This window comes from Cyprinodon variegatus, unplaced genomic scaffold (assembly GCF_000732505.1).
Source record: "Cyprinodon variegatus isolate N-32 unplaced genomic scaffold, C_variegatus-1.0 Scaffold126, whole genome shotgun sequence".
In the NCBI taxonomy this organism is placed as follows: Eukaryota; Metazoa; Chordata; class Actinopteri; order Cyprinodontiformes; family Cyprinodontidae; genus Cyprinodon; species Cyprinodon variegatus.
Genome location: NW_015150579.1, coordinates 386,833 through 413,467, shown reverse-complemented (window position 1 = coordinate 413,467; position 26,635 = coordinate 386,833). Strand labels below are relative to the sequence as shown.

Below are 26,635 nucleotides of genomic sequence, written 5' to 3'. Positions count from 1 at the left end.
TTTAAAATATATTTAAGTTCCAAATAATAAATCCCTTTCTTTATTATTCACTCAGAGCTAATTTATAAAGATTTGTCATCCTTGGCCACATAACTGCACAGTTAAAAAACAACTGTGACTTTAACACCGAAAGAGTTGAATATAAATGTTTGCAATAACATTTTCTCCCACTCCTAATTAGTGTAAAATTTACTCTGCAGCAGTGTCAACTTTTCAGAGTTAATTTCACTCACTTAAGTGTAGAAATCAAGCAGACTTCTCAGAGACTGGCAGGTAATTTACACCATATAGAGTAAAACTTACTCTACTCTACTATTGTCAATTTTTTCGCTCACTATTAACTCCAAAACCTCAGCAGATTTACCCTCACAATAGTTGTAACTACTCCAGAGTAAAATAAGTTGCCTCTGAAATTCAAACATCCAGTTTTGCACTGTGTGGCAGGGGCACAGGTAGATGGGGGGCCAGGGGTGGCCATGATCCATAGCCAATCACTGGCCACCCCTATCATCCCCCATCCCACCCCCCCACCCCCCAATACAGATGGTGGCAGCAGTAATACTCTCAAGTGGAATATTCAAAACATTTTTTTTTTTTTTATGGTTAGTTATAAACATCAATATACTAGCATCAAAGATGATAAGTGCAGATATCATGCTCTGTTCAGAACTGGATTTTGTATGATATCAATTATGTGTCATCTAGGAGTCTTCAGTGAAATCAAGGGTAAATAACAATTTTTAACAAAAACTGAACAAAATGTTTATTGATATAAGTAGGTAAGATTGGAAAAGATGTATGCCCCAGAACTCAAAACTGAGTTTTATCCACTAGACCTTTTATCCACTATACCTTTTATCTAGAAATTATGGATGTTTAAATATATTTGTGTATTTTTTAGCAAAGGCTGTAGGAAAGTATAGTTAGTCTTTATTTAGAAAATATGGATGTTTTGCTCGTTAATTTTCCTGTTGGAACAGTGTAGACTGACCCTTATTGCCTGGCCACCCTTATAAAAAGTTCTGGTTACGCCTCTGCTGTGTGGGCCTCTTTGCAGGACTTAATTAGCCTCTGCTTTGGGGCCCCTCTGGTTAAAACATATCTTTTCTGCTCATATTTGCTATGATTTAAAAGTGTGGCTCTTGAGGGAACAGCTAAAAAGATTAAACCTCTCTGGTTGCCCACTTAGGTGGATTTATCAGCAAAGGCGCACTGTCCTGACTGATAATTTAAAAAGCATAAATTAAACCATCAGTTATTAAGTTTAGGTGAAAACACTCAGATGGCTTCTTTATGACTTGATTGAAACGATTTCCTTCCTTTGTTCGCTGGTTGGAAACAGGGTGCTGCTCCTTGCAGCCAAGCTGAGTCTGGCTGATTCCAGCTGCGGGTGGGCGGAGCCTGCTGGGGCTGAGGACCCAGAGCCTATCATAAAGTTAGAGCGCGCTCACAGTGCTGCTTACCTGCGCGCCCAGCCGCTTCACCTGGACCGTCACGTGAAATATGATGAGGATTTTACCTTTGTGGGCTCACTTCTTGACGAACACAGCTGACCTCAGCCAGGTTTATACCCAAAGGAAGACAGCAGCAGCTCCTGGGATAAACAGGTAACTCTTTTCTTTTTAATATATATATATATTTTTTTCTTTTCTTGCTTGAAGTGCGACACCCTGGTTTAACATGAAAGTAATCTGTGACGAGATAAAACTGTCTACAAAGATCAGACTCGGTTCAGCTTTTAAAGAAAAGTCCGATTATAACTTTATTCAAATTCTAAAGGTTCACTAACTAAATAGAACAAAGAAAAACAATGAGAATCACTATAAGTACATGAATTGAATTTTACAAATTTGAACCAAAGTCCCCAAACATAAAACAAACCAAAAAAAAAAAAAAAAGTATTTTAACCGGCCGTTGTTTTTATGGCTAAAAATAATGAAACATAAGTTGGCTTCCTGGACTTTTAATGGCACTTTAAATAAACTATGTTTTAAACAAAAAATTTAAAAATCATATTTTTACATGCATATTTTTATTTACTTTTTGTATAGATAAAAAAATCTATTAATTGGTTGAGTTATTATGAAATAAAATCTGCATTGAAATAAAGAATTAATAATAGTACTTATTCGAAATGCAGAAGCACAAAAAGTAAGGCTGCCTAAATAAAAACTGTAAAAAAAAAAAAGGGGGGGTGGGAGAAAAGAATGAAGCAAAACAAAGTTCTATTGCTGAAATTTCTATGATATTGGTGTAACTGAAGGCAGATATTTTAATGCCACTTTTGTTGCATTCCCTCTAGCCTAAATCTCGTATTCACTGACTGTCTTTTCCATTCTGTGGAAAACTGTGAAAAAGCAAAATAGCTAGTGTACACTGCAATAATTTATATTCGTGAACACCAACTTAATTTCCACCAGAAAATAAAAACTTATCTTACACCTAAAGTTCTGTCACACCCGATATTTAGATAGATATTTTTGAAATACCTATAGTTAAAATCAAAGAAAGCAGAACAACCCTTATATTATTGTATTATTACAAATAACAAATATATTGTTTACAGTCATTAATGAAGGAGGTACTATTCAGTTAAATAGATTTACACACATTTTGATTCATTTTTATCAAAACGTTTATATTTATTTAGTATATCCAATTAAAATAATTTGGAAACTCATGTAGAATTCTACAAATGATACTAAATTATTACAGAAATACATTGAAGGTTTAACGTAACATTTCACTATGTGAGTTGGTTGGAAACACATTTCCCACATAGGCTGACTTTGTATGGTAATTAGGACTGGAGAGGTAAAAAGTGATTTCACCACTGCTTTCAAAAGTATGTGATTTTTGTTATACGCTTATAAGCTAATTTTAATATCACCATCAGCTCTGCCATATTAATGTCAAGACAGTTATCCAGTTTTTCCCAATTTACCTGATATGCAAAATACACCAGAATCTATTCAGACAAGGAGGAAAGGGTTTGGCTTGAATTAGATTCCCATCTTTATATTTTAAACTAAAAACAGAGTTTAAATACAGTTATATTTGTGTTTGAAACTGGAGCGGCAGAATAAAGCGTAACTTATGTCAGTGATTGATAATAGAAATTAACGTTTAGTTGAACCATTAAGCATAACAAAAAAATATCTGTCATGCTTCTGCTGTTTAAAACTATATATAATGATAAGTAGGATGGTTTTTCTTGTTAATGTTTTCGAGGTTTTGAACCTGTGTTTTTTAAGCCCTTAAACCATTTCTCATGTTAAATGCCATTCATATCTGATGTATCTCTGCAATTAATCATACACTTAACAGAGAGCAGGAGAGATTAGCAGAGATTACAACTACATGCACGTCTGCGTCTGCATGTCACCAACTTAATCCGTCGCTCCGTGTGCGAAAAACTTTTTTTTTTCTTTTACGACCTACCAGGTTTTTTTTTTTTTCAAGTCAGATCTTGGTCACTGGAGCAGGAATTGGTGCTTTGTTTTGACATGTTACCAGAGCGTTTTAATGGTGCACAGCTGCCACACCGCGTCCTGAAAAGTTTGATTTAGTCCGAAAACCGTTTTAAGTTTGTCATTACAGACTCCTCTGAAGTGGCTGCTGCCAAGCGTCTACTCCACTCCATCCATCTTGTACATCAAGGAGGTTAAAACAAACAACCTGAGGAGTACCGGTTGACCTAAAGGAGTTCCAACAGATAGTCAGGGGTCAACAGCTAGGAAATGATAAGACAGATAACAAAACTGGACCTGTAGGTTCAAGAGGAAATGGACACAAAAACCTCTAGGGTTAAAACAAACCAGTTTGGGATATTTTTCTAACTCAACCAGGTAATCAAATATAGACAAAGCTGCCCATAACTTGACATGAAAAAAAATAAACAGGATAAATGCCCTACAAACTAAATCATTGCACATTGTAGTTAAAATTAAAATAAAAACTCCCTTACTCAAAGTCTTAATGAGTAAGGTTTAGATTTTGTTAACTACTTTACAGGTATAATGCTGATATTATATTAGTTTGAACTGATTTTAACATTAATATACCAACATAATAAAAAAAAAAATGTTATCCCAGCTGCTTAAATCCATTATTATGGCTTAAAGCAGTGTGTCTAGTAGTGTTGGTGTGTGGAGTAACAAGAAATTGAAAACAATTAAGTAAAAAGGTTTGATGCTGTGCGCCTGATTTAGGTTGAAATAAGTTTAATTAAATCCTTTCTATTGTTTAAACTCTCATAGAGTTTACGGAAAGGCTGGATTAATTTCCGTTTTAGTTCAATCATGTATTTAAAACTGCTGTATAAAATATCTATGAACCTTATGGCCAATTTTTAGGTAGCTCTAGCCTAACCTAGCTCCCTAGTAGCTATATGTGAAAGTTACTAAATGAGTTCAGGTGATATTCATTAGAGGAGGTTTATTTGTAGGTCATTGTTAAGTTCAAAACAGTGATCACTAGAGATGATGCATAGCCTACTTCTTTAACAGAACAAACTTGGCCACAGTTTTGTTTTTTGCCAGAAATTTGCCCGCAGCCTTCAAACGTCTCCCCGAAAAGCATGAAAAAGTATTGGGGTTTAGGAAATAATCCAGCTGTTTTAGTGCGAAGAGCAACATGAATGTAGGACAGACTTTTTTTACTCCTTACACCCAAGAGGATTCACTCTTAAAAGGAAGAAATAAATTTACACTGAGGTTAGCATTAACATCTAGTTTCTGTGTAAAAAGTTTTCATTTCTAAAGTGCTCTAGCGATGAGCCATCAGGTAGTTGTTGAGTTCAAATAGCAGTATGTGAGGAAGACCTATGTCACAATAGCACTAAACATTTGATTTTAAGAATCAATGCATCAATTTTGTGTTGGTAAATCATTAATCACACAATTTATAACTGAAAGTCCTGTTATAATTGTTGTAATGTGTAGGAGCCTTTTTTTAAGACTTGACAAGTATGTTGTTTTTTATGATTTCATATTTGAAACACCTTCAAAAGCATGTGTTAAGCAAGATGTATCAGTGTGGCTTGCTCTTTGACGTTCCTCCCCCTCTCATCAGGCCTCATTCAAATGTCAAACTTGTAAAATGGCGCCTGTGCTGGGTCTTGGTCGGGCAGGTTTTATGATCAGAGAATTTTGAACAGGTTTCACACCTCGTAAGTAGGGGTGGGGGGTAGGTTTCAGGAGGTGCTCTCAGTCATTCATTGGATGAAGGCAGATGTGTTGGTGAGACTATGCCGCCATCTGAGCATCTTCAAAAAATTATACGGTCCAAGCTCTGATTCCAGGTTCACTTCAAATAGCCAGACTTGACCTTTAACAGCACACCTTTTCATTAGAAAAATTCCAAACTAATTGTTTTTTTTTTCAATCCCATTCAGATTTGAAAGCAGCTTTGAGTGGCTTTAACCGAGCTGTGATCTTTTTCGTCTTTCTTCAGGCCTCAATTTACATTTTCAGATAGGGATCCTTCACTCTCAGTATTATTGACACATTGTGTGAGTCTTTTTGTAAGCCATCACTCTTTCATTCTGGCATTTCAGATATGCATCACACAAAGTGATCTCCAGACAGAGACACCAGTCTATTTCATTGTTTCCTGCTGTAAAGATAATTGTAGACGTTGGTGATTGGAGTACTGCAAGTCAACAAGATCGTTTTGTGCTGGAACCTGTTTGGTTTTTAGTCTCATTGGTTCCTATTTTCGCACGTCCCCAGACGTGTCCAACTTTAACAAGCTTTGCGCCACCTGTGGAATCAGTGAGGCACCGGCTCCTGCATGAAACACATGGTGACGCAGCTGAAGTGTGGTTAAGTGAAAATTCCTGAGGCGTGTTGGGGACAGGATGTGAATTCGGAGCATGCGCCCATAATTATACACATAAAGTAATTGTCCTGTTGTTATTGTTGGGCTCCTATTCTCAGGCTCCCGAATGTTGTCAGTTTGCAGCTGTTGATGCTTCCTTCGCCGCCAAGGTGTCAGCGGCGGGGCGTCTTACCCGTCTTCTCCCATAACATACCTAAAGGCGTGTTGTTGTAAATCATGTGTGATTCACACACACACACACACACACACACACACACACACACACACGTTAAAAAAATGGCCTCTTCTGTCTGCCAGGTTCTCTCCTGACAAGCCTCAGGGATGTACAAATAGAGTTTGGCCTGCAGCCATACCTCCCTGGAACTTCTTCCTCTACCCAACTGTTCTCTTGTCAACACTCCCTTTCCCCCCACTACCCCTCCATGAACACCTCACCCTCCAGTCTCTGCAGAATTCTTTCGCCCTGCTCCTGCTCCTGTGTCTGTGCCGAGCCAATGATGTTGTTTTCTTTGCGCTTGCCTCTGACGGTCTTCATTGGGAAGTACCTGGCAGCGGATGCATGTGGCAGGCCTTTGCCTGGACACGTCTGTCTCCCCCCTTCTCGTCTGTTTCCACGGCAGCGTGAGAACTCTGGTATCCATGGTAACGGGGGAGGTGCCTTCAGGGTTGATTATTTAAATGTTTTTGAACTAGAGGTCTGCAAATACAGTTCAGAGACGTGTGGTTTGCAGAGGTTAAGAGACTAAAACAGGTGAATGAAAGACTGGATTGAAGATGTTTTTCTTTCTCTCTGCAGGTTTTCTTCTGCGTGCTGCCCGAAAAGACAGTGATCAACTCCTTAAGTGGCTGGCTTTATCCTGAATCTTGCACCTGCACTACCTACAATCATGGCCCACCCCTACGAACCCTGGTTAAGGACAGCACCATCTAGTGGCAGCTCTGAAGAAATGAACATCCCAACCTGGTGGGACCTCCACCGCGATGTTCAGTCCGGCAGTTGGATAGATCTGCAGACTGGCCAAAGTGTTGGCTTGCCCTCAGGGAGTCCAGGCAGCTCCATGGGACTGCAGTCCTCTTTAGGCCCATATGGCTCTGACCCACAGCTGTGCACTATGCCCACAGCACAGCACGCCTCACACTCGCCCCACCTCTACCCTCAGGACGGCTTCAAGATGGAGCCGCTCGGACCTGAAATGCTGCAGCAGGACACCTTCTCAATGGAGGAACCGCAAGAGACTTCTGTGTCTGCTCGGCCCAAGCCTCAACGACGTTCATCCTCCCGGGGCGCAGGGCAGGCTTTGTGCCGGTGCCCTAACTGCATCCAGGCCGAGCAAATGGGGCAGAGTGCTGAGGACAGCAGGACCAAGCACATGCACAACTGCCACATCCCTGGATGTGGCAAAGCCTACGCCAAGACCTCCCACCTGAAGGCTCACCTGCGCTGGCATAGTGGAGACCGGCCATTTGTCTGCAACTGGCTGTTCTGCGGCAAGAGATTCACGCGCTCCGATGAATTGCAGCGCCACCTGCAGACACACACTGGTGCCAAGAAGTTTAGCTGCGCTCTATGCCCCAGAGTTTTCATGCGTAACGACCACCTGGCCAAACACATGCGCACACATGAGTCACCACCGGGACACGGGGAGGAGAGGGTAAATGGTGATGGAAGGATGGATAAGGGCTTTGATGCGCCCACACCTCCTCAGTCGTCATCAAATACGTCTGACAGCACAGAGCCTCAGATGAAGCTGAAATGCGAGACAGACCCTCCGGTTTCCAGCGTGACGGGGCAGTCCGGCTAATTTGATCACTTCCAGGAGATGTTTTTGTAGTAAGAGGGTTCAGCCCTATCTGTAACAGGTGCAGATTTTACAATAGAATAGAGAGTAGAAGAATGGTGCGGACACTTTCACCATTGGAAGCTGGATGGAAACAAAAGTATGCAACTCCTGTGGTAGTGATAGTAGGGATACTACAGCACACAGGAAGCACAGGGTCTTATGCATTATACAGCTAAAACTCTCCTCTGTAGTTTTGAAAGGAGCCAAAGAAGAGCAGAAGGTGCTGCTGGAACCCCAGGCAGAACAGAGACAGACGGGCATGAGTTCAGCTGAAAAAAGATGTTTACATAAAACTTGTTGAACGTGTTATCGAAAGTGAGAAATAGATTTGTATGCAACTTATAAAAGGGAGAAAAATATAATATGATATAATATTATTATATATAATATAATATTCATTGCCTTGCAAAGATACTCATACATCTTGGGCTTTTGTCACCCCACCATCACAAAACTTAATATACCTTGTTTTTCAATTGATATATCCTTATGGAACTGGACCTTGGTGCATAATTACAAAGTGGAAGGATAATAATACATGTTTTCTGAACACTCTTAATAACTAATCTTACATGAAGTTATTCAGCTACAGCTGTAGGTCTTTGGGAGCATATCTTAACCATCTTTGCACATCTAGAGACTAAAACGTTGTCTAATCTTCCTTGCATGAGGTCTATAACTTTCCTTTCCCCGTCAAAGAAAAGCATCCCTACAGCATCATCTTGCTGCCACCAGGTTTCCCTGTGGGGATGATGTGGAGTCTTAGTTTTCTGCTCCATTTTTTTTTTTTATATTGGGAAGTATATTCCCCTTTGGTCTCATCTGACCAAATAACTATGGTTCATGTTTGCTGTGATCTTAAATTGTTTGCACAGAGCTACCATTTGAACCATATTGCTTCTTAACATAAATAGACAGCTGATTCTTTCCCTCCCACATGAGCTGTTTGTCTATGCAGCTTCCCCAGAGCTGTCCCTTTCGCCCACAGCTTTATATCTCTAATTATTACTCTTCATGCCATTGCTGTCAATTCAGATAAGCAGTCATGAATTTAACAGCCCTCCATGAGATCGTAAAAACGTAACCCTACTAAACCAGTTAACTGTCATCTCCGGTCTGCGGAACTTATGTGGTGCCTCCAAATTTGCAGCATCATACTGCTTTCACAATCTACTTTCCGCATAACAATGGTTTTATATGGCAGACTAGAACCTCCAAGGGGTTAAAGAACCGCAGCTGGTTTAATTTATGCTTTTTCAGTTGTTTCAGGTTTTGGGGGATTTCTTTTGTGGGTTGTTACCAGGTTAAACTTTCCCACCACCTCTCTCTGACCTGTCTTCTATGCTCCTCACTGTCCATGAGGCTGTTTTTCACTAATGATCTGAGAAAACCACAAGCCCTTCACAGAACAGTAGTTAGATTAAACTGATTTTGAAAGCTTTAGTTTACAATGCAAATTATAAAAAGGTAAGAATACAATTCTAATGCAGTAATTTGTGTTGATCCAACACCTAAGATCCCTCTTAAAAAACTTTAAATTTAAACTTTGGGATATTGATATGAAAAATTTGGAAACAAGCTGCAGGCCCCGAATAGCTTCGCAAAGCATGGTTCATGAAACTGTGTGGAAATTCTATGTGCTGAAAGAAACTATACTACTTTTTCACCTCCAAATTGGTGGTGAGAAAATATACAAACACCAGGAGAGGAGTGAACAGGTGTGAACAGACTGTGAACAAGTGTTCTACGTGAAATAAAACAAAGGACAAAATAAAAAAAAATCAGCAGTATGAGAAGGCCCACATCACCACAAAAAGTAACAGAGAAACAAGTGATGGGTGCAGCTGAGGCTCCTGTTAAAAGGGGGGAAACAAGGCCAAAAACACCATGACATGGACAGAAAAGTGCCGTCTGGTGAGATGAAGCCAGGTTTCTGCTGTGACACGCTCAGGGACAGCAGGCCCATCTGGATTCAGAACACAAAAACACACCAACTGCTCAGATCCGTCCTGTCGACACTCCGGGCTGCAGGTACTGAAAGACGCATCCAGCATGAAGAGACACAGGATTTTAAGTTGCACTTGACAATTTTTCTTTGTAACCATGGATCAAATGCTTGTGTGTAATGTGAAAGAGGTAATGCATGTTGAGAGCTATCATCCATCTCTGCACTTTGTTTCAACTTTTATTGGACTTTTTTGTCTCTGATTTACTGGTTTAAAGCCTCTCTGCTCCATTTAACAGTGTGTGCATTGACAGATTAGACATTCACATATTATACCGAAATCTACTTAATGGCTTGTAGGTCCACATAAAAAAACAACACATTGGAAAGACTGGTTATTACATAGCACCACTCATAAAGCATGTTAGAGGTTAAATTGAGATTGAAAAGGATGGTCCTGAAATCAGACCTCTTTGAGTCAGGCATTGTGTAACACTTTGTGTTTGCCTGAGCATCACAGACATTTATTATCACCTTTGTCTTTAGATATAAAAACAGGTTTTTGGTTATTTTTACAGTTCTGCTGCCCCCTACAGGTCAGTAGTTAACAAATATGTGATTTAAAATAAAAGGAAAAACTAGAACAACTGATTTTCTTTTTCTGAATTGTAAAAAAAAAAACAGTAAGTTACTCATTTTGGATAGATTTTTATTAACGATACCTTATGATCAGTAGTTGTGTAGCAAACTAAGCAAGCAGCTTTATAGGATGTGTGAAAAGCATCACCAACTTCAGGCAGAGTTTTACTTTTAGGGAGCTTTAAATGATCAGAGACTCAAGATTGTTGTATTTATGTATAGAGGATATGTTAGAACAAAAAGGGCTTAAATATTAGTCAATTGTTTATTGACTTGTATTAATGTTATTGGTTTATGTTTTTACAGATAGACTTATTTCATTTTGTAGAGAACATTTTCTAGTGGTTGCCGTAGTTAATGTAACAGTTTTTGGAGACTATAGTAGAATAACTTAAATATTGTGTAATAATTTGTAGTTAATCAATTGTTGTTACTTATTAATAAAAAAGATTTAAAGAAATGATGCTGTGTTTGTGTGTCACTCGTAATAGCAGACGAAAGGTTTCGGTGCAATATGCTGTGTTGGAATTTTTTTTTAAATCTATTTGGTCAATATGCATGCTAAATATTTTATTTTGGGAAATAACTTTCCTAAAGTATAAAAAAAATCATTGAGTCATAAAATTAATTGAAAGCAAATATGTAGTAAAACATGTGTAAAGAATCAAACTATCAGTGAATGGAGCAGAGCATGTCAGATTTCCGCTGGGACCAAAGGCCCCCACAACCCACCCCTGGACCCACACCTGAACTTTTCTCATTTGGCACCCATAGAAAATATGCTGTTTTAATTCTATTATGTATATATTAAATATGAATGTTTTACTTTAATAAAGTTTCAGATATTTTTGTATTAAGAATAATCTGAACCAAATGGGTACCTGTAGATAAGGGCTATAATTTAGATTAGAGTATTTTGATCCGTGTCTTTGAGAGAACACCAAAAATTTTAGAGTAAATATCAGAACATTAAACTTCTTTAATGTCCCTTCATTGACAAAATAATACTGTATTATCTATCTAAGTTACCCCTTTCAACAGCCTCCCTTTCTTTCCTCCAGATGACATGACTGTCTACAGACATTAATGCCAAAATGTTTTCATGATTCCATCCTGGTACCATAATAAGATGCCTCATGTACAATGTGTCTAGTCATAACATTCACTCCCTACTTATATTCCACACAAGACTGTAAGTGGTATTATAACAAAGTGAAAGTGACTGGGAAAAACCAAGTTGAAGGCCTAGTAAAATCACAGACAACTTGAACATACAACATGAAAGTGCTGCCAGATTTTTTTGGCAGATTTTATCCAAACTTAATTCGGCCTTAACTATCAGACTGTCATTGCTCAGTTCTGTTTAAGTTCAATGCAAAGTGTCAGATACAGTGGTTTGCTGGGTCATCACAGGTAGGGGGTGAAGGGTTTGAGAAGAAACTTGTTTTAATTGCTGAAAATATACTAAATAGATTTTCAAAACCTATAAGATGGAAAACATTCATCCCAAAAGGTCAGGATACTCGACACCCTTCTTTTATAATAGCAGTTTTCAGGCCTGCAATTAAAGGACTTTTTTCGCTTCACAATTGCCTTGTTTCTAGTAATTGTATTTTGTTGTTGATTCTACAGCAATTCCTCACACTGAGGATGTATGGAGCGACAGTGGAGAGGAAAAACATTTTAACTGGAATAAACCTTCAGCAGAATGAATGAGTGGCATTCTGCAGAGGCTGACTGGGAGATCAAGTAGAGAGAAGGAGACATATGTAATGAACATAGTAGCATCCATCCATCCACCTTCTGACAAGCTTAATCCCAAGTGGGGTCGCGAGGGGTCCTAGTGCCTATCTCCAGCTGTCTACGGGCAAGAGGCGGGGTACACCCTGGATGGTCGCCAGTCCATCGCAGTAACATAGTAGCACTGATCCATAAATAGTTCTGTGTTAGAAAAAGGTAAAGGTAAACTAGCACCACATGTGGATTTGTCTAGGAAACAAAGAAGTTAAGCAGACAAGCTCTGGATTTTCATGTCAAAATAAAAACTAAGCCCATAACTATGTCTAGAAGAGAAGCAGGACTAAGTACAGAAAAACAGGCCCAACTATATAATCTATAGTTGAGGTTATTGGTGGCAGCAGCCCAGATTATATTTCTCTCCATGCTGGTGCCAAAGCCAAACATTACAATACCAGAAGAAGCTACAATGATGTGGAAAAGCAGAAAGAATGTAAAGTTTCTGGTTAAATGAACAAATACTGCAGACTGGAAGAATAAACATAGAAGAAAACATAATGATGAAAAGCGATTCCTATGTCCCCCGGCAGTCTAATACCATAGCAGCATAACTATGAAGATAGCCTGAGCTGCTCTAACTATCTTTGTCAAAAGGAAAGTTTTAAGCCTAGTCTTAAAAGTAGACACTCTACTTTTAAGACTCCTACATCCTATTCTACTTTTAGAAATTCTATGAACCACTAGTAAGTCTTCTGGTTGAGAGCAAAGTGCTCCATTAGAAACCTAATATTAATGATAAGGGGATTAAGCACTGCCATTTCCTCTCAAATAAAAATGTATTTACTTGACTCATCTAATTACAACAATATTTTGGCATTTGAAATATATATATATATATATATATATCAATGTATTGTGCTAAAATGTCTTTTTATGTACATATTTCCAAATGTTTTTCTCAAAACCCAACCTGAATATTGCTATTATTATTTTTGTTGTTTAAAATATAATGTATGTATTTTTGTCTCAAGCTTGGTACCCTAATAACATGCCTAATTAGGATATAGTAATATTAAGGTAACCAGGTAAAATTGTGGGTTAGATAAGAAAAAATAACAATGTGTTTTAAGAATCCACAATCAAAAAGGGCGGAACTAATCTTTGAAGCTTTTTGATTTCGGGGACAATTTTTCACGGTACGATCATAACCGGAACCCTCCATACAAAACAGGAAGTGTGCTGCTTGACGACATTATAGACATGAACGACACCATTTTCTAGCTAGTCTTTTGTTTTATATTGTTTTACATTTTCTTAATAAACGGATATTGATTCCGTCTTTATTTTTTGTTTGATTGAAAATACAAACTAGAATCCAAGATGGGAGGCGGAGATCTGGTAAGTTTGATATAAACTTGTAAAAAACATGTCCTACGTAACAAACTCATGTCTGAGAAACCCCATTAGAATGTTTACAGCACTTAAGTACAAAACAAGATCATTTACATCATACTTAAATTTCATTTCTGATTTGAATGTTGTTATCTTATCATTCACTGCTCAAAGGCAGTGTTAGTAGGAGGGTTATTGTAATGAAAGCTACCTTAATGGCCTAAATATTGAATCTGACTTACTTCCAGTTGGTTTACTTCAGTCATATTTGTACGTTATTTTATTAATCAAAGCTAAACCCGGTTAAAATCAGTGACATGGCTTTTAACTGATGTCGAAAAAAACAAAACACTGATGAAATGTTGAAGACTCATAGTCACTCAACCCAAACGTCTTGGAGCTTTATTTATAAATTGATTGAATACAACTGCACACTTTTTAACACGTTGTTTAAGAAATATACTTTTTGATCCATTGCACAATTATGCAAAAATTATTTTTTTTTTTGTCTATCACATACGATTCTAAAGGAAATGTGTCACATGTATGTTGCTATGTAACCAGACAGGATGTAAGGAAAATGTGGGATGCAATGTTGGGTACAAATCATTTTGGGTTGGCAGTGTAAATTATAGGTACGGCAAGTAAATCTTTACAACATTCTATTTCCAGAATTTAAAGAAGAGCTGGCACCCCCAGACTATGAAGAACATAGAGCGGGTTTGGAAAGCTGAGCAGAAATATGAGGCAGAACGTAAGAAGATTGAGGAGCTCCAGAAGGAGCTGAAGGAAGAACGAGCCAGAGAAGAAATCACTAGATATGCTGAGGAAACCGGAGCAATCAAGTAAGTAAACTCCAGTCATATCAATGGGATTATTTTGGTGGGTTAACAAAATAAATAAAATGATTCAATTTGTTTTTATTATTGATATCCAACAGAAAAAAAGATGACCGCCTCGACTGGATGTACCAAGGCCCTGCAGGTCAGGTATCCAGAGATGAGTACCTGCTGGGGCGCCCCATTGACAAGCAGATTACAGATCAGTATGAGGAGCCGGAGAGTGGTCCATCAAGTGAGACTGGCCTCCTCCCTGGGTCAATATTTAATCCTGCCACCCCAGCCTCTGGCCTTGATCTTGCAGCCAAGATCAGGGAAGACCCCCTGTTCCAAATTAGGTCAGTATGTCCATCTTTCTCCTGTATATTCTGAGAATTTACTAGAGCGATGGGAGACTAAACTAAATGTTGTTTTCATAGGAAGCGAGAAGAAGAAAAGAAGAGAGAAGTTTTGACTAATCCAGTTAAGATGAAGAAAATAAAGGAGATGGTAATTGCAACTCAAATATATTAAATATATATCTCAAATGATCAGAAACTAATTCATCATTAACATTTTTTCAATAATTTTCTAGTTGCGCCAAAATCTTGATAAAAAAGACAAGAAAAAGAAGAGGAAGAAGGACAAGAAGGAGAAGAGAGACAAGGAAAGGAAAAAGGACAAGAAGCATAAAAGAAGAAGTTTAAGTTCCAGCTCAGAAGAAGAAGAACAAGATAACAAACACAGGTATGTATTTGAAGAAAATAGATGGAAACATTTAAAACGTGTTTTGGTGAATGAGCCAAACAGTCTGCTGATTTATTGAAGTGATCACCTTGAGAATATATAAGCTAACCTGCTCTGCTTCTGTACTGTGTGCCAGCCAATTGCCTGGTCCGCTGATACTAATGGTTAGTGTCAGCAGATATTTGGCTGACCTTTCCAGAAGGAAAGCAGCAAACTCTGCACGGCTTCTGAGCCTCTTTGCTTCTTTAGGTCAGCATCAGTCCTCAACAGCTTTAGTGATGTTTAACTCTTTTGCTTCTTCTTTGGTTTGAATCTGAGAAATAGAACACTGACAATGAGCTTTTTCTCAGCTTGGCCACAGAGCTTCTAGAATCTGGCAGTGCCTGAGCTCCACCTCACCTGACTCAGTCCTTCTGTTCCTTCTAGTGCAGAATCCTTTGTGTTGGCATAGTAACCAGTAGTGTTGCGCCAATGCCATTTTTGGTATCGGCGCAACACAATGGTATCGGTGTCCTATTAGTTGGTACTCGCCGATACCGATATTACCATTTTAGTGCTGGATCGGCGCCCTGCACGATACTGGTATCAGTATCAGTGCAACACTAGTAACCAGAAGTAAATATTTATATACTATGGACTTGTCAAAATGTAAAAACAATTACTTATATACTTTTTTTTTTACATTCTGCAGATGTATTGTTATTAAAAAACATAATGAATTTGATGGAGAGTATGTAGCTATGACTGTAAACTGATTAGTAATATAGCGACCATCAATATAAAAACAAATACCTTTGATTTGTTTCAGGTCACACTCGAAGGATGATTCTAAAGACGGCAAATCTCGTTCACAACATTTTCCTGGATATGGGCTCCAGGTCAGAAACTTTTTTTGTTTTTTTTGTAAAAATAATTCAGCCACTTTAGATTTATAAAATGGGGTTAAGACAGCGGGCAGGGTTTATTAGGGGTTTGATCTTATCCACATCTTAGGTAACAAAAAAAGTATAATAATATAGGAATATTAGATTTAGATACCGATCACCAGCCATAAAGTGATCATACTTGTTATTTCAAGAGTAGGATCAGTAGGGGAGTGGTGATGTTGCATGCATAGAGTGACCGACCAATGTACAAAGGCCTGTCAAGATGAATGAGTGTAATTGAAGAATTGGGGGATTTTTGACTGCGCTTTTCACACAAAACTGATAACTAACCATCTGCCACTTTGTAATCTGTTACATGGGTATGGGAATTATTAAAGCTAAACCTAGCTAACAGGTTTTCTGAAACAGTAAAAAAGTTCTTCTTAGTCATGAAACTTTTCAACAAGAATGTAATGATCATTTTATAGTTTTGGAGCTACTGCAATAGGATGCCACCAGGATAATTATCTATCTATATCCATCTATCGATTTATCAATCGATCATCAACCAATCAGAAAAGCTAATCCAGGAGTTTTTTTGGGAGACAGACACTACAACCTGCAGAGCTGTCTGCGATCGATCGCACTGGATTATCTTTTCTGATTGGTTGATGCTCCACCCCACGATGCAAAAGTTCAGATTTCTCAACTCCAGCATTGGGACACCACAATGTTCTAATGATTGGATGCAACGCAGAAACTCTTCATGCTGCTTAAAGTCACCCCCCGTGGACTGCATGTAAATCAGATGCTTTGCACCCACAGTAGGTTCGAAAAAGAGAAATGTATTAAATTAGCCATCTTTCATTTTTTGCTTTTTTGCTAGTTTCCAAGCGGCAGACATCAGCCTGCTTCAAATCACTCAGGCCGCCGAGAGAGAAGCCGCTCACGATCTCCTCACAGAAGCCACAAGGACAGTCGCTCTTATTCTTCCTCCTCTCACAGAGCTGACAAGAAGGCGGAGGTGAGAGACCCCGTCCCACAGAGGGAGCACTACCAAAGGCAGAGGAACCCTGTGTCAAAGTAAGCTCTGCTGCAATAAATCAGCTCAGATCAATGAGTCACAATGGCAAGCAGATAATATCATGTGAATATTAATCTGTTGTGATGAGTGCAGTCTTTAACAGCACCCACATGGAGGTTTATTCTGTGTTGCCTTATGTAGGAAGCTTTCTGCAGAGGAACTGGAACGAAAGAGGCGTGAGATGATGGAGCAGGCCAAGCAGAGGGAGGAAGATAGGGAAAATAACGTGAAACGATACAGGAGGCAAGATGAGCAAGATAAACAGAGGGAGCAAAACACCAAGCACGACCCACATGCTGGCTTCATTCAGTAAGTTCAGGCCCAAGAGGCTCCTTTTGTTGGTACCTCACTATGTTAAATCCAATAAGTGTTTGAAAATGTACCTTTTGTTTTACAGTAACATGAAGCTGGAAAGTGCTGCCAGCTCGTCTGTGGAAGACAGGGTGAAGAGGAATATTCACTCCATTCAGAGGACACCAGCCTCCTTGGACAACTTCATGAAGAGATGATTGTTGCATGTTAGTTTGTAAAATGACGGAAAACATGTTTTAAGACTCTGCTTTATATCCCGACACCTGTCTTTTTGATAAACTTGTTGAGGCAAAAAGATAATGTGGGTACAGTCAAAGCTCTGTCCTCTGGCTTTTATTCTGAAAATCCCTTTCAGGAGGAAAAGCCAGTTATTGTAGCTGATTTTTTTCCTGCCTCCATCAAAAGCAACATGGATGAATAGGACCTTTGTACAGTATATTGTAAAACTATTTTAAACCAACTTAACAGATCTGTTTTATTTCTTTTTTTTTGTATCATGATTGTTTTTGTCTTACTGTAAGTAGGTGTGCTGCATTTTCAAACTACTTTGCTAGTAGTTTAAGTTTTATTTTTTTTCTTTGTTTCTTGGGTGTCACTAGCAGCATAACAGGAACATTTGATTGTGCTCCTATGTACCTGATAACACTCTTATAAACCTAATTCTTTACAGAAAGGCCAAAACACAATATTTCTTATCCAAATTGTTAAGTGGTTCTATTCAAACGAACCTTTCACATCTGGGTTAGAATATCTAACCAAGGATGTGTCTTTGTACAAATGATAAAAGAAAATATTTGACTACTTGTAGGTTAATAAGTCACGTGTGTTTATTTTATTAAAATATATACATTTATTTCGATTAGTTTAAATATTGCAGTAGAATAGACCTGGCCAGTTATATTGAGCAAAATCTAACCAGTCCATACTGGCCCAACGTCAAATCATCTAGACTTAAAGAACCAGTACTGATCTTTCTGTTCCACACTTTGGGTTTAAACATTGAAACTGGGCATGGCCATATAAGGTGAGGCAAGTTTATTTGTAGAGCACAATTCAGTACATGGGCAATTCAAAGTGTTTTACATGAATTAGATAATGATATAGAAGAAAAATAAAAGCAACGATAAAAAAAAAAGTAAAACAAAACAGTGGGACCACAACCCTAAACTAATAATACCTCAGTAAACTTCAAAAGCCAAAGGCAGTTCTAGACAATGGGTTTTTAAATTTTACAGTTTTCTGGGAGTTTGTTCCAGCTAAGTGGAGCATAGGATCTAAATGCTGATTTTCCACGTTTGGTTCTAGTTCTGGGTGTACAGAGTAGGCTGGAACTAGAAGACCTGAGGGGTTGATGCACTGACAACAAATATGTTATGTAGGTGTTCATCCATTCAGTAATTTATAAACTAAAATGATTTTAAAGTCTATTCTCTGAGTTACAGGGAGCCAGTGGAAGGACTTCAGAACATGGTTGATGTGCTTAACATACTTAGTTCTAGTGAGAACACAGGCAGCAGAGTTTTTGAACACACTGTTGCAGTAATCAATTCTACTAAAGATAAATGCATGAATGAGTTTTTCCTAGATCCTGCTTGGACATAAGTCCTTTAGTCCTGGAAATGTTTTTCAGGTAATAAAAGGCTGACTTAGTGCCTGCCTGTATGTGCCTCTGAAGGCTCAGGTCTGAGTCCATCATGACACAAAGATTTCAGTCATCAGTGGTTTCTAACTAGTAGCTGAAGCTGTGAACTAACTTAAACTGCTGCTTTGGTCTGAAAATAATGACATCAGCTTTGTTTTCTTTCAGTTGAAGAAAATTATGGTTCATCCACAGTGATCTGTTCTAAGCATCTAGCCAAAGCTTTGAGGGGTTCGTAATCAGCTGGTGTTATTGTTATGTAAAGCTGTGTGTTGTCTGCATAGTTATGGTCACTGATCTTGTTGTTTGCTTTAATCTGAGCTAAGGGGAGCATCTAGGTGTTTAATAGGAGGGGCCCCAGAATAGAGCCTTGAGGAACATGTTAAATATGATTTTTCTGGTCTTTGATTTAAAGTTCCCTACTGACACTACTCCATATCCTTCAGGTAGGATTTAAACCAGTCCAGTGCTGTACCAGAAAGGCTGAGGCAGTTTTCCAGACGCTCTAATAAAATCAAATGATCAGTAGTATCAAACCATTGCAGATCCTATCGGGGCCCAGGAAGACAAACCATGAAACAAAACACAAGTGTCTTGTGATTCTTAATGAAGTGAACTCCATCAAGAATCATTGAGCTTGCCTATATTCCTGAATGTATACAAGTTTTATTTATCCTGGTACAGTACATCATTTTCATCTTTCTGGATGCCAAGTGGGAAAAAACTGGCATTATCACTGACAAGTACTTGCGCTACAACTTATTCTTTGGAGGTAGACTAAAATTTGCAGCTGACAAAGACAAAAATAATTCAACCTAATTGGAGAAAGACTGAGGTGGGATGTATTAATGATTGTTTTGGTGATAACAAATATATTTAAGCAAAAATTATTATTTTAAACCTAAGAACACTAAACCCACGTGTCAAGCAGGGTGGTGGAAGCATCATGCTTAGGGTGGTTCCTATGCAGATAAATGTGCTTCTGTCACTGCTGTTGCTTTAAAACATTTTCAAAAAAGAACATTTTCTTAGTATTTTACAGGGTGTTATTATTATTATTATTACTATTATCAGTAAAAATCTGCATCAATTAACATCATCTCATATTGATGATGATCTAATTTCACTTTCTGCGAATTTCGCTTTAACACACCTCTACCAAACTATACCGGCAGCAGCTGAGACTTTATTGGCTCCTATCATCCAATGATATCAGACGCTCATAACGGAACACGAGAACATCCAATCACGTTAACCCAGCGCGGTGACGTTGAGAGCGACGTTCGTGCGTTCTCTGTGTTTCTAAATCGTGTAGTCATTCCCATTCTTGGCAGTTAACAATCACTTTCGACTAACAAAGAAATAGTTTACAAGTTTCTAACAACTAACAAAGAAAAAACAACGGCTTCAAAATGGTAAGAGAGTAACGTTTTGCGCTACGCACGGGCTTAAAGCTCAAAATAATATGAAATAACTACTACAACTGCTTAGCTAAGCTAATAGCATTAGCATACTTTTTGGGTTTCAGTTTTATGGCTGAAAGATTAAAATACACTTATTACTTGGATGCCTCCTTTTAAAGCGCAGTTTAATGTACCCGTATGCTTTATGATATATTACAAAACACTGTTCAGCACTAGAAATTGTATATAAACTGTAAGCTAAACCGATTAACGTTAGCTGTGCTAACGTTTTCTTCATATAAAGTCTACATATGCATTTTGGTTTCCTTGATTTATTTTCAGCCCTTTATTAAATAAATAAATAAAAAAAAATCGTCTTGTAACTGACAACAAGGATTACATTGTGGTTTAAAAATATAAGGCAGGGCTTTTAAATGCAGTCTGTAAGTCGAATAAAACGTTTAGCTCATGACAAACATTACATCAAGGTTTTAGTTATAATCAGTTGCACTCTTAACCAGTTTAGAAAATCTGCCCCAATGTTTAGTTTTGTGTAGCAACATGATGGGGGGAATAGATCACAGATCTTAGGATGACGTTTGAAGGACTTCAAGCCTTTTTAACTGTACAACTGAGAACTTGTACTAGAAGCGGTCCATGTCCACTAATGTCAAACGATCTGAGGTTTCTCAGGAGAAGTTAGCATAATACCTTTTACTTTAATGGGATTTCTGTTTTTATATTTCGTTTTTTTGTACACACTAATACCTAGAGCCTCAATATGTTCTTCATTCACCTCTTTTTTTTGTTAAGCATTTTCACCACAATGAGGACACACTTTGTTTGTTTTTTTTCTAAAATCAATAATTTATTTAGGGTATGACAGTATCCTAATATTTTCTTACAATGATAATAAAACATAAGTCAGAATGAGTTAGAATTTGATGAGAGAATATGTTTGTTTATTAAATCTGCACTAACTGACTCCCTCTTTTGATCCAGTCTATAATGAACTATAACGGCGGGGCTGTCATGGCCATGCGAGGGAAGAACTGTGTGGCCATAGCTGCAGACCGGAGGTATGGCATTCAGGCCCAGATGGTCACCACAGACTTCCAGAAGGTCTTCCCCATGGGAGACAGACTCTACATCGGGCTGGCTGGACTGGCTACTGATGTTCAGACAGTGTGAGTGTGCTTTGCCTTAGTATTCTTCCCCATTTTCCCCACAACTTTTAGTGAAACACAATTGTAGTGAAAGTCTCTGCCACAGAAAGAAAAAAAAAACTATTGACTTAGACACTATTGAGTGATGGGACCTGGTTTTCTGTACATTGTGTTTAGGGCACAGAGACTTAAATTCAGACTGAACCTGTATGAGCTGAAGGAAGGTCGTCAGATCAAGCCCAAAACCTTCATGAGCATGGTGTCCAACCTACTGTATGAAAGGAGGTGAGTAACTTCAGATGGCTGAGGGCTACTTGCTGTGTAAAAGTCTATATCTTTGCCCTAGATATGTGCCTTATTTATTACAGACAATTTGGTTAAATGTGATGTAATCCAGTGTGTCACAGGTAACCCTTTTAGTTCTTTCACAGGGTTTGGTTGGATTTAGATTTAGGATTTTTACAGGATAATTATGGGGGAAAATATTCTGTTCCTTATTTCACTGAACTAAAGATTTATCTATTAAACTATGTATATGTCCATCTGTCAATCCTTTAAGTATTCTACTTGTCCATTCACATTCAAAACAAGTTTATTCTGAAAGCACTTTATAAGACAAAAGTGTCTAATTCTGATCCAGAATTTCTAAACATCCCAGTTTGATCCTGATTATGCTGCAGTATTATCAAATTTAGGTTATGATACCAACTGGTAAAAGCATAATTGTCTATGGTATCCCTGCTGAATGAACTGAGCTGTTACTCTGCAGCAATCCCTCTTACAGGGTGAGCAATTGGTAAGTTGAGTAGAAAGGCTCAATTATTACAGGGCAGAAACCTCCAGTATAACCCTCTGAATCCAGTATAAATTCAGTGATAGTGATTACAAATGATAGGATGAGGAAGAAAGATCAGGTTTTTATATTAAAAACTGATCACTGTTTATTTTAATAAATGAAAATGAGCAGTTTAATTACAACTTTTATAGTAAACTGAAATTAACTACCGGTAAGCAACATCAGGCTGGAGAACTCTCACTTGGATATTTTCTGGTCTCTAGATGAACCACGTGGTTGTAGATCATCTCTTTGTTTTTGTCTTGCGTTTTGCATCAGGTTTGGACCATACTACATTGAGCCAGTGATTGCAGGACTTGACCCCAAAACCTTTGAACCGTTCATCTGCTCCCTGGATCTGATTGGCTGCCCTATGGTAACAGAGGACTTTGTAGTGAGCGGGACCTGCTCGGAGCAGATGTACGGCATGTGCGAATCTTTGTGGGAGCCTGACATGGTCAGTATTCACTGTGGGCCCGTTCATAATTGTACATGTTATGTAAATGGATTCTGTCAGCATCCTTTTAGATCTGAAGAAACTTGAAATGTGTCAAATAATTCTAATTTTGTTCAAATTATCGGCTTTGATGTTGCTAGAATGGCTTAAAGATCATCTTTAATCCTGCAACTGCTTCCTATTTTTCTGGACTTTTCCGTCTGAAGACTAAACTTTCTAAATGTCTTTGTGTAGAATTCGCTCTAGAAATGTCTCCAGCCTTAGATGGACATTTTTACATTTCATTTTTTTATCTGAAACTTTTCAAACCATCTATGAAATACATCTGTGTTTAAATAGAACGATCAGCTGCCTTCTAACATAGAGACACATTCATGTGGTTGGGTTTAGTTCCAGCTTTCAAAATAAACAATAATGACCAACAACACAGATGATCAAGATTTACATAAGAAATATGAGAGCTGTTCATAGCTTATCATGCACTAGAATGGTAATTAGAAATGTTTTTGTCCCTGCAGGAACCAGAGGACCTCTTTGAGACTATCTCCCAAGCGATGCTGAATGCAGTTGATCGGGATGCTGTGTCTGGTATGGGAGTCGTCGTACACGTCATGTAAGTGCAAAATCTACCAACAGATCACATCTCGCATATCTTAATGGCCTACAGACGTGTCTTTCATTTTTACAGCCATAAATACTTTTAAAATTGCCTGATAAATGTTTTTGCATAACTATATAAAAAAAAAAAATTATATTCCTCCCAAAATAATGAGGAAGATCTAATGGGGTTCTACACATGCATACCAATGAAAGGCTTGCTGTTGTTTAAAAATTTATGAACCAAGGGGACTAAAAATAATAAATCTTCAATTCTTTTTTTATTTTTTTTTCTGATCCATATCCCTACATACATTTTATTAGACACATAACCCATACCATTTATTAAATTGAAGTGATGACTGCAAAGTGAGTTTTGAAACCAAACTGACTTTTTGTGATTTCTGTGTCTAATTTTTAATACATAGAAAAAGGAAAACTTTAATTTTATAAAGCTGTGCAGAGATTCCAGAACACTGGACTTGATGTATAAATACCTGATTTTTTAAACCCACAAATAAAGGACTGGTGGTGGTTATACAGACATGGGTAATAAAAAATCTAAACAAATTCTCAGCTGAACTTAAAATTCAAATACAAAAAAAGGGGAAAGAACCAGGAACCTAGAGGGAGTTGATTGATTGGAACAAACATTGCTGTGAAGCAGTTCTCTGGAATACATAAATGCTTATGGATTAAGGGAAACACTACATCTTACCCGCTCAGTTTCTACTGCAGATTGTATGATAAAGATGCTGCAGTTCCAGAGAAGTGGATGATTTCTAAAACATTATTTTATAGCTTTCTGTAGATAGCGATAAGTGGTTTAGATCTGTGGCTGCAATGCGGCAGAAAAGGTTTGAATCCTGGGGTCAATTTCATGAAGCAGGTGTAACAAAATACAGATTCAAATCCGCAAATCAAAATTGATCTAGCCAAAAGTCAGGAACTGTGTTCTGTTTGACAACGGCTGCTATCTATTAGCTCAATCAATTTNTGGTCTATGGCAGACCGTTTTTACATTTATTAAAGGCACTCCTCTCTGTTGCTCCATTTGTAGATCACTGAAATAAGATTCTTCCTGATCAAACTCACACTCTTAGACCTAACTGTAACAATATATTTTCTAAATTAAATTTTTGTAGCAGAAACTGCATTTTTGAAAGTAAAAAAAACTAAATTATACTAGTAAGAATTAAGTTTTATATATCTAGAAATGTTTACACATTTTAAGTGGCCGTTCTCACATCTATCAGCTTGACTGAAAGTGTATTTATGATGTCTGAAAAAAAAAATGTCATAGTTAAAATAATACAAATGCTGACCAGGATTATTAAGATGGAGATCTAAAATTTCCAGAAGGTTTATTCCAGATGTGGAGAATATCATTTTGTTTGAAATAGTCATTTAGACAAAGAAAAAATGTTGTTTTTTTTTTCAGATATCAGGAATACGTATTCAGTAAAACTGGTACGTATCAAAACGGCTTGAATTGTAGTAAATCAATGTATCTATTTAGGTGACATTTTCTGGCAGCAGGTTAAAATGAAGTCTAAAAACGTTCTAATATATAGAACCTGTGGATCATCTCACGGGTCCCTCTTCATGTTGATTCAGTCTTCTTTTACACTGTAAAGTGTCTGTATGCAGACAAATGGCCATTATAAGCAGCGATCAGGCCCATACCATGGCTTCAGAGTGTGCCAATAGGCTCATTAGGGTTGTCATCGAGTCAATCCTTATGTGTAATCTCAAAATAATATCAGCAGTTCTTCATGTACAGTAAATATAAAATGATCGGCATCTTGCTCAAATTAAACAAACATAAAAACACGTAATCTCATAGCATGTCAACTGAGTTGTAGAATCCTCTCCCTATAAATATTAAATTCTCTGTGAAAAAATGCTGATCATTTTTTGATAAGATCCTCGTCAAACAGACATGCAATGTTTGTTTAAAACCTACCGGTAACGTGTCCAACGGACCGAGTGAAGGATATATATTTTTTATGCACAAAACTACAACAAAAATCAGACTAGATCAGGAAATGAAACACAGCATTTGGCTGTAAGGAGAGCAGAGACAGAGGAAACTGCTACCTAAAACTAACCTTCTACTGACCAGGTTAGCTCTGGGGAGACTTACTACGCTGACTGAACCAGAGGTTGAAGAAACTCTTTGTGAACCAGAAAAGTCAGTTTCCCTGTTTTCAGGTTTAGACAACTGAGTTTTCGTTAAACCTGCTTCGTGAAACGGAGCCCTGGTTGTCAGGAAGGACATTCAGCATTGAAGCTCTGCTGAGTCTGTGAGCAAGTCCTAATGACTCACTGTGGCAGCCCCTGAATATTTGAGGAGCTAATAATAAAAAATTTAAAAAAACAACTTTTATATAGAGAAAACAAAGGTGCTTTTTAATTTTTTCCACGATTAAGTTTACAATACCATTAATTACTGCTATGACAGCAAATAGTTTGGTGAAAAGGGAAACAGCAGATCTGATGATTTAATGTTTTGTTTCTGTGTTCTTAATCTTTCACAGAGAGAAAGACAAGATCACCACACGAACCCTGAAAGCCAGGATGGATTAGAGCTTCTGTTTCTCGCTGCACTTCCTCCATGCAGTTGTTTTGTATAAAACTGATTCAAACACACCTGTTTTGTTTTCTTACTGATGCTGTCCAATAAATAAAAAAAATGGGTTTAAACAATCAACATTTGTAATGTGCTCATGCCGGGCCCACTGGGGTCTTGAAGGGGGTTGCTGTTATCCAGAGGATTTTGTTCCACCCCATTCTCTGTACAGCGAACAGAAGAATGCATCAATGCAATTAGTTATTTAGACATCTGCTTATGTGTTGTAGGTAATATCCCAAAAAGGTCAATAGGTTGCTCTACCAATGATTTTTTTTTTTTTTTTGTGAAGAACTTTTTTTTTTTTTGCAGAATAACTTGTTATAGATGGAATGTTGAACAGAAGCATCACTTTACATTATCCTGATGCATTGCAACACATTAAGAAAATAACTTGGTCAAATTAATGCATCAAATGTACTTTAGTAACGTATTATGTTAAATAGTAATACTGCTTTTGAAATGGAATATTTTAACCTGCATGATTAAGTAAATATTAGCTTGCACATCCTGAACTTAATGATCTAATTGAACTAAAAATGGAGGATTTCTTTTCATCAGTGATCATAGGGATTATAAGTGCTGGATTGAGTTAATTTGATCGATCAAATTGGGATTATTCTTTTTAATCTACACAGGACCATTTGTTTAAATACTGTACCTTCTAACAGGCAGCTTTTCAGT

The 26,635-nt window shown here is 37.7% G+C and overlaps 3 protein-coding genes across 3 annotated transcripts; all 3 read left to right on the top strand.

The window, feature by feature from the left end:
• The first annotated feature begins 1,455 nt into the window (after positions 1-1,455).
• LOC107085520 (transcription factor Sp6-like) lies at positions 1,456-8,789 on the top strand. Its single transcript, XM_015375881.1, has 2 exons — positions 1,456-1,607; positions 6,638-8,789. Exon 2 carries the CDS (start codon positions 6,729-6,731, stop codon positions 7,641-7,643), a length of 915 nt encoding a protein of 304 aa, XP_015231367.1. The 5' UTR covers positions 1,456-1,607; positions 6,638-6,728; the 3' UTR covers positions 7,644-8,789.
• Positions 8,790-13,215: 4,426 nt separating this feature from the next.
• On the top strand, positions 13,216-18,048 carry cwc25 (CWC25 spliceosome-associated protein homolog). The gene is made up of 9 exons (XM_015375798.1): positions 13,216-13,401; positions 14,068-14,240; positions 14,336-14,572; positions 14,654-14,723; positions 14,809-14,960; positions 15,769-15,838; positions 16,713-16,909; positions 17,052-17,219; positions 17,308-18,048. The coding sequence occupies exons 1-9, from the start codon at positions 13,384-13,386 to the stop codon at positions 17,417-17,419; spliced, it is 1,197 nt and encodes a 398-aa protein (XP_015231284.1). The 5' UTR covers positions 13,216-13,383; the 3' UTR covers positions 17,420-18,048.
• Positions 18,049-20,117: 2,069 nt separating this feature from the next.
• Positions 20,118-26,025, top strand: psmb3 (proteasome subunit beta 3). Its single transcript, XM_015375837.1, has 6 exons — positions 20,118-20,276; positions 21,267-21,451; positions 21,608-21,715; positions 22,545-22,722; positions 23,241-23,335; positions 25,860-26,025. Exons 1-6 carry the CDS (start codon positions 20,274-20,276, stop codon positions 25,906-25,908), a joined length of 618 nt encoding a protein of 205 aa, XP_015231323.1. The 5' UTR covers positions 20,118-20,273; the 3' UTR covers positions 25,909-26,025.
• Positions 26,026-26,635: the final 610 nt, after the last annotated feature.

Bases quoted from the DNA above. Each gene is read 5' to 3' on its own strand.
- LOC107085520 (XM_015375881.1), top strand. From the start codon at position 6,729: ATGGCCCACCCCTACGAACCCTGGTTAAGGACAGCACCATCTAGTGGC.
- cwc25 (XM_015375798.1), top strand. The intron at 14,241-14,335 runs GTAAGTAAACTC...GATATCCAACAG, and splicing joins GAGGAAACCGGAGCAATCAA to AAAAAAAGATGACCGCCTCG. The intron at 14,961-15,768 runs GTATGTATTTGA...GATTTGTTTCAG, and splicing joins GAACAAGATAACAAACACAG to GTCACACTCGAAGGATGATT.
- psmb3 (XM_015375837.1), top strand. The intron at 21,452-21,607 runs GTGAGTGTGCTT...CATTGTGTTTAG, and splicing joins GCTACTGATGTTCAGACAGT to GGCACAGAGACTTAAATTCA. The intron at 21,716-22,544 runs GTGAGTAACTTC...GTTTTGCATCAG, and splicing joins AACCTACTGTATGAAAGGAG to GTTTGGACCATACTACATTG.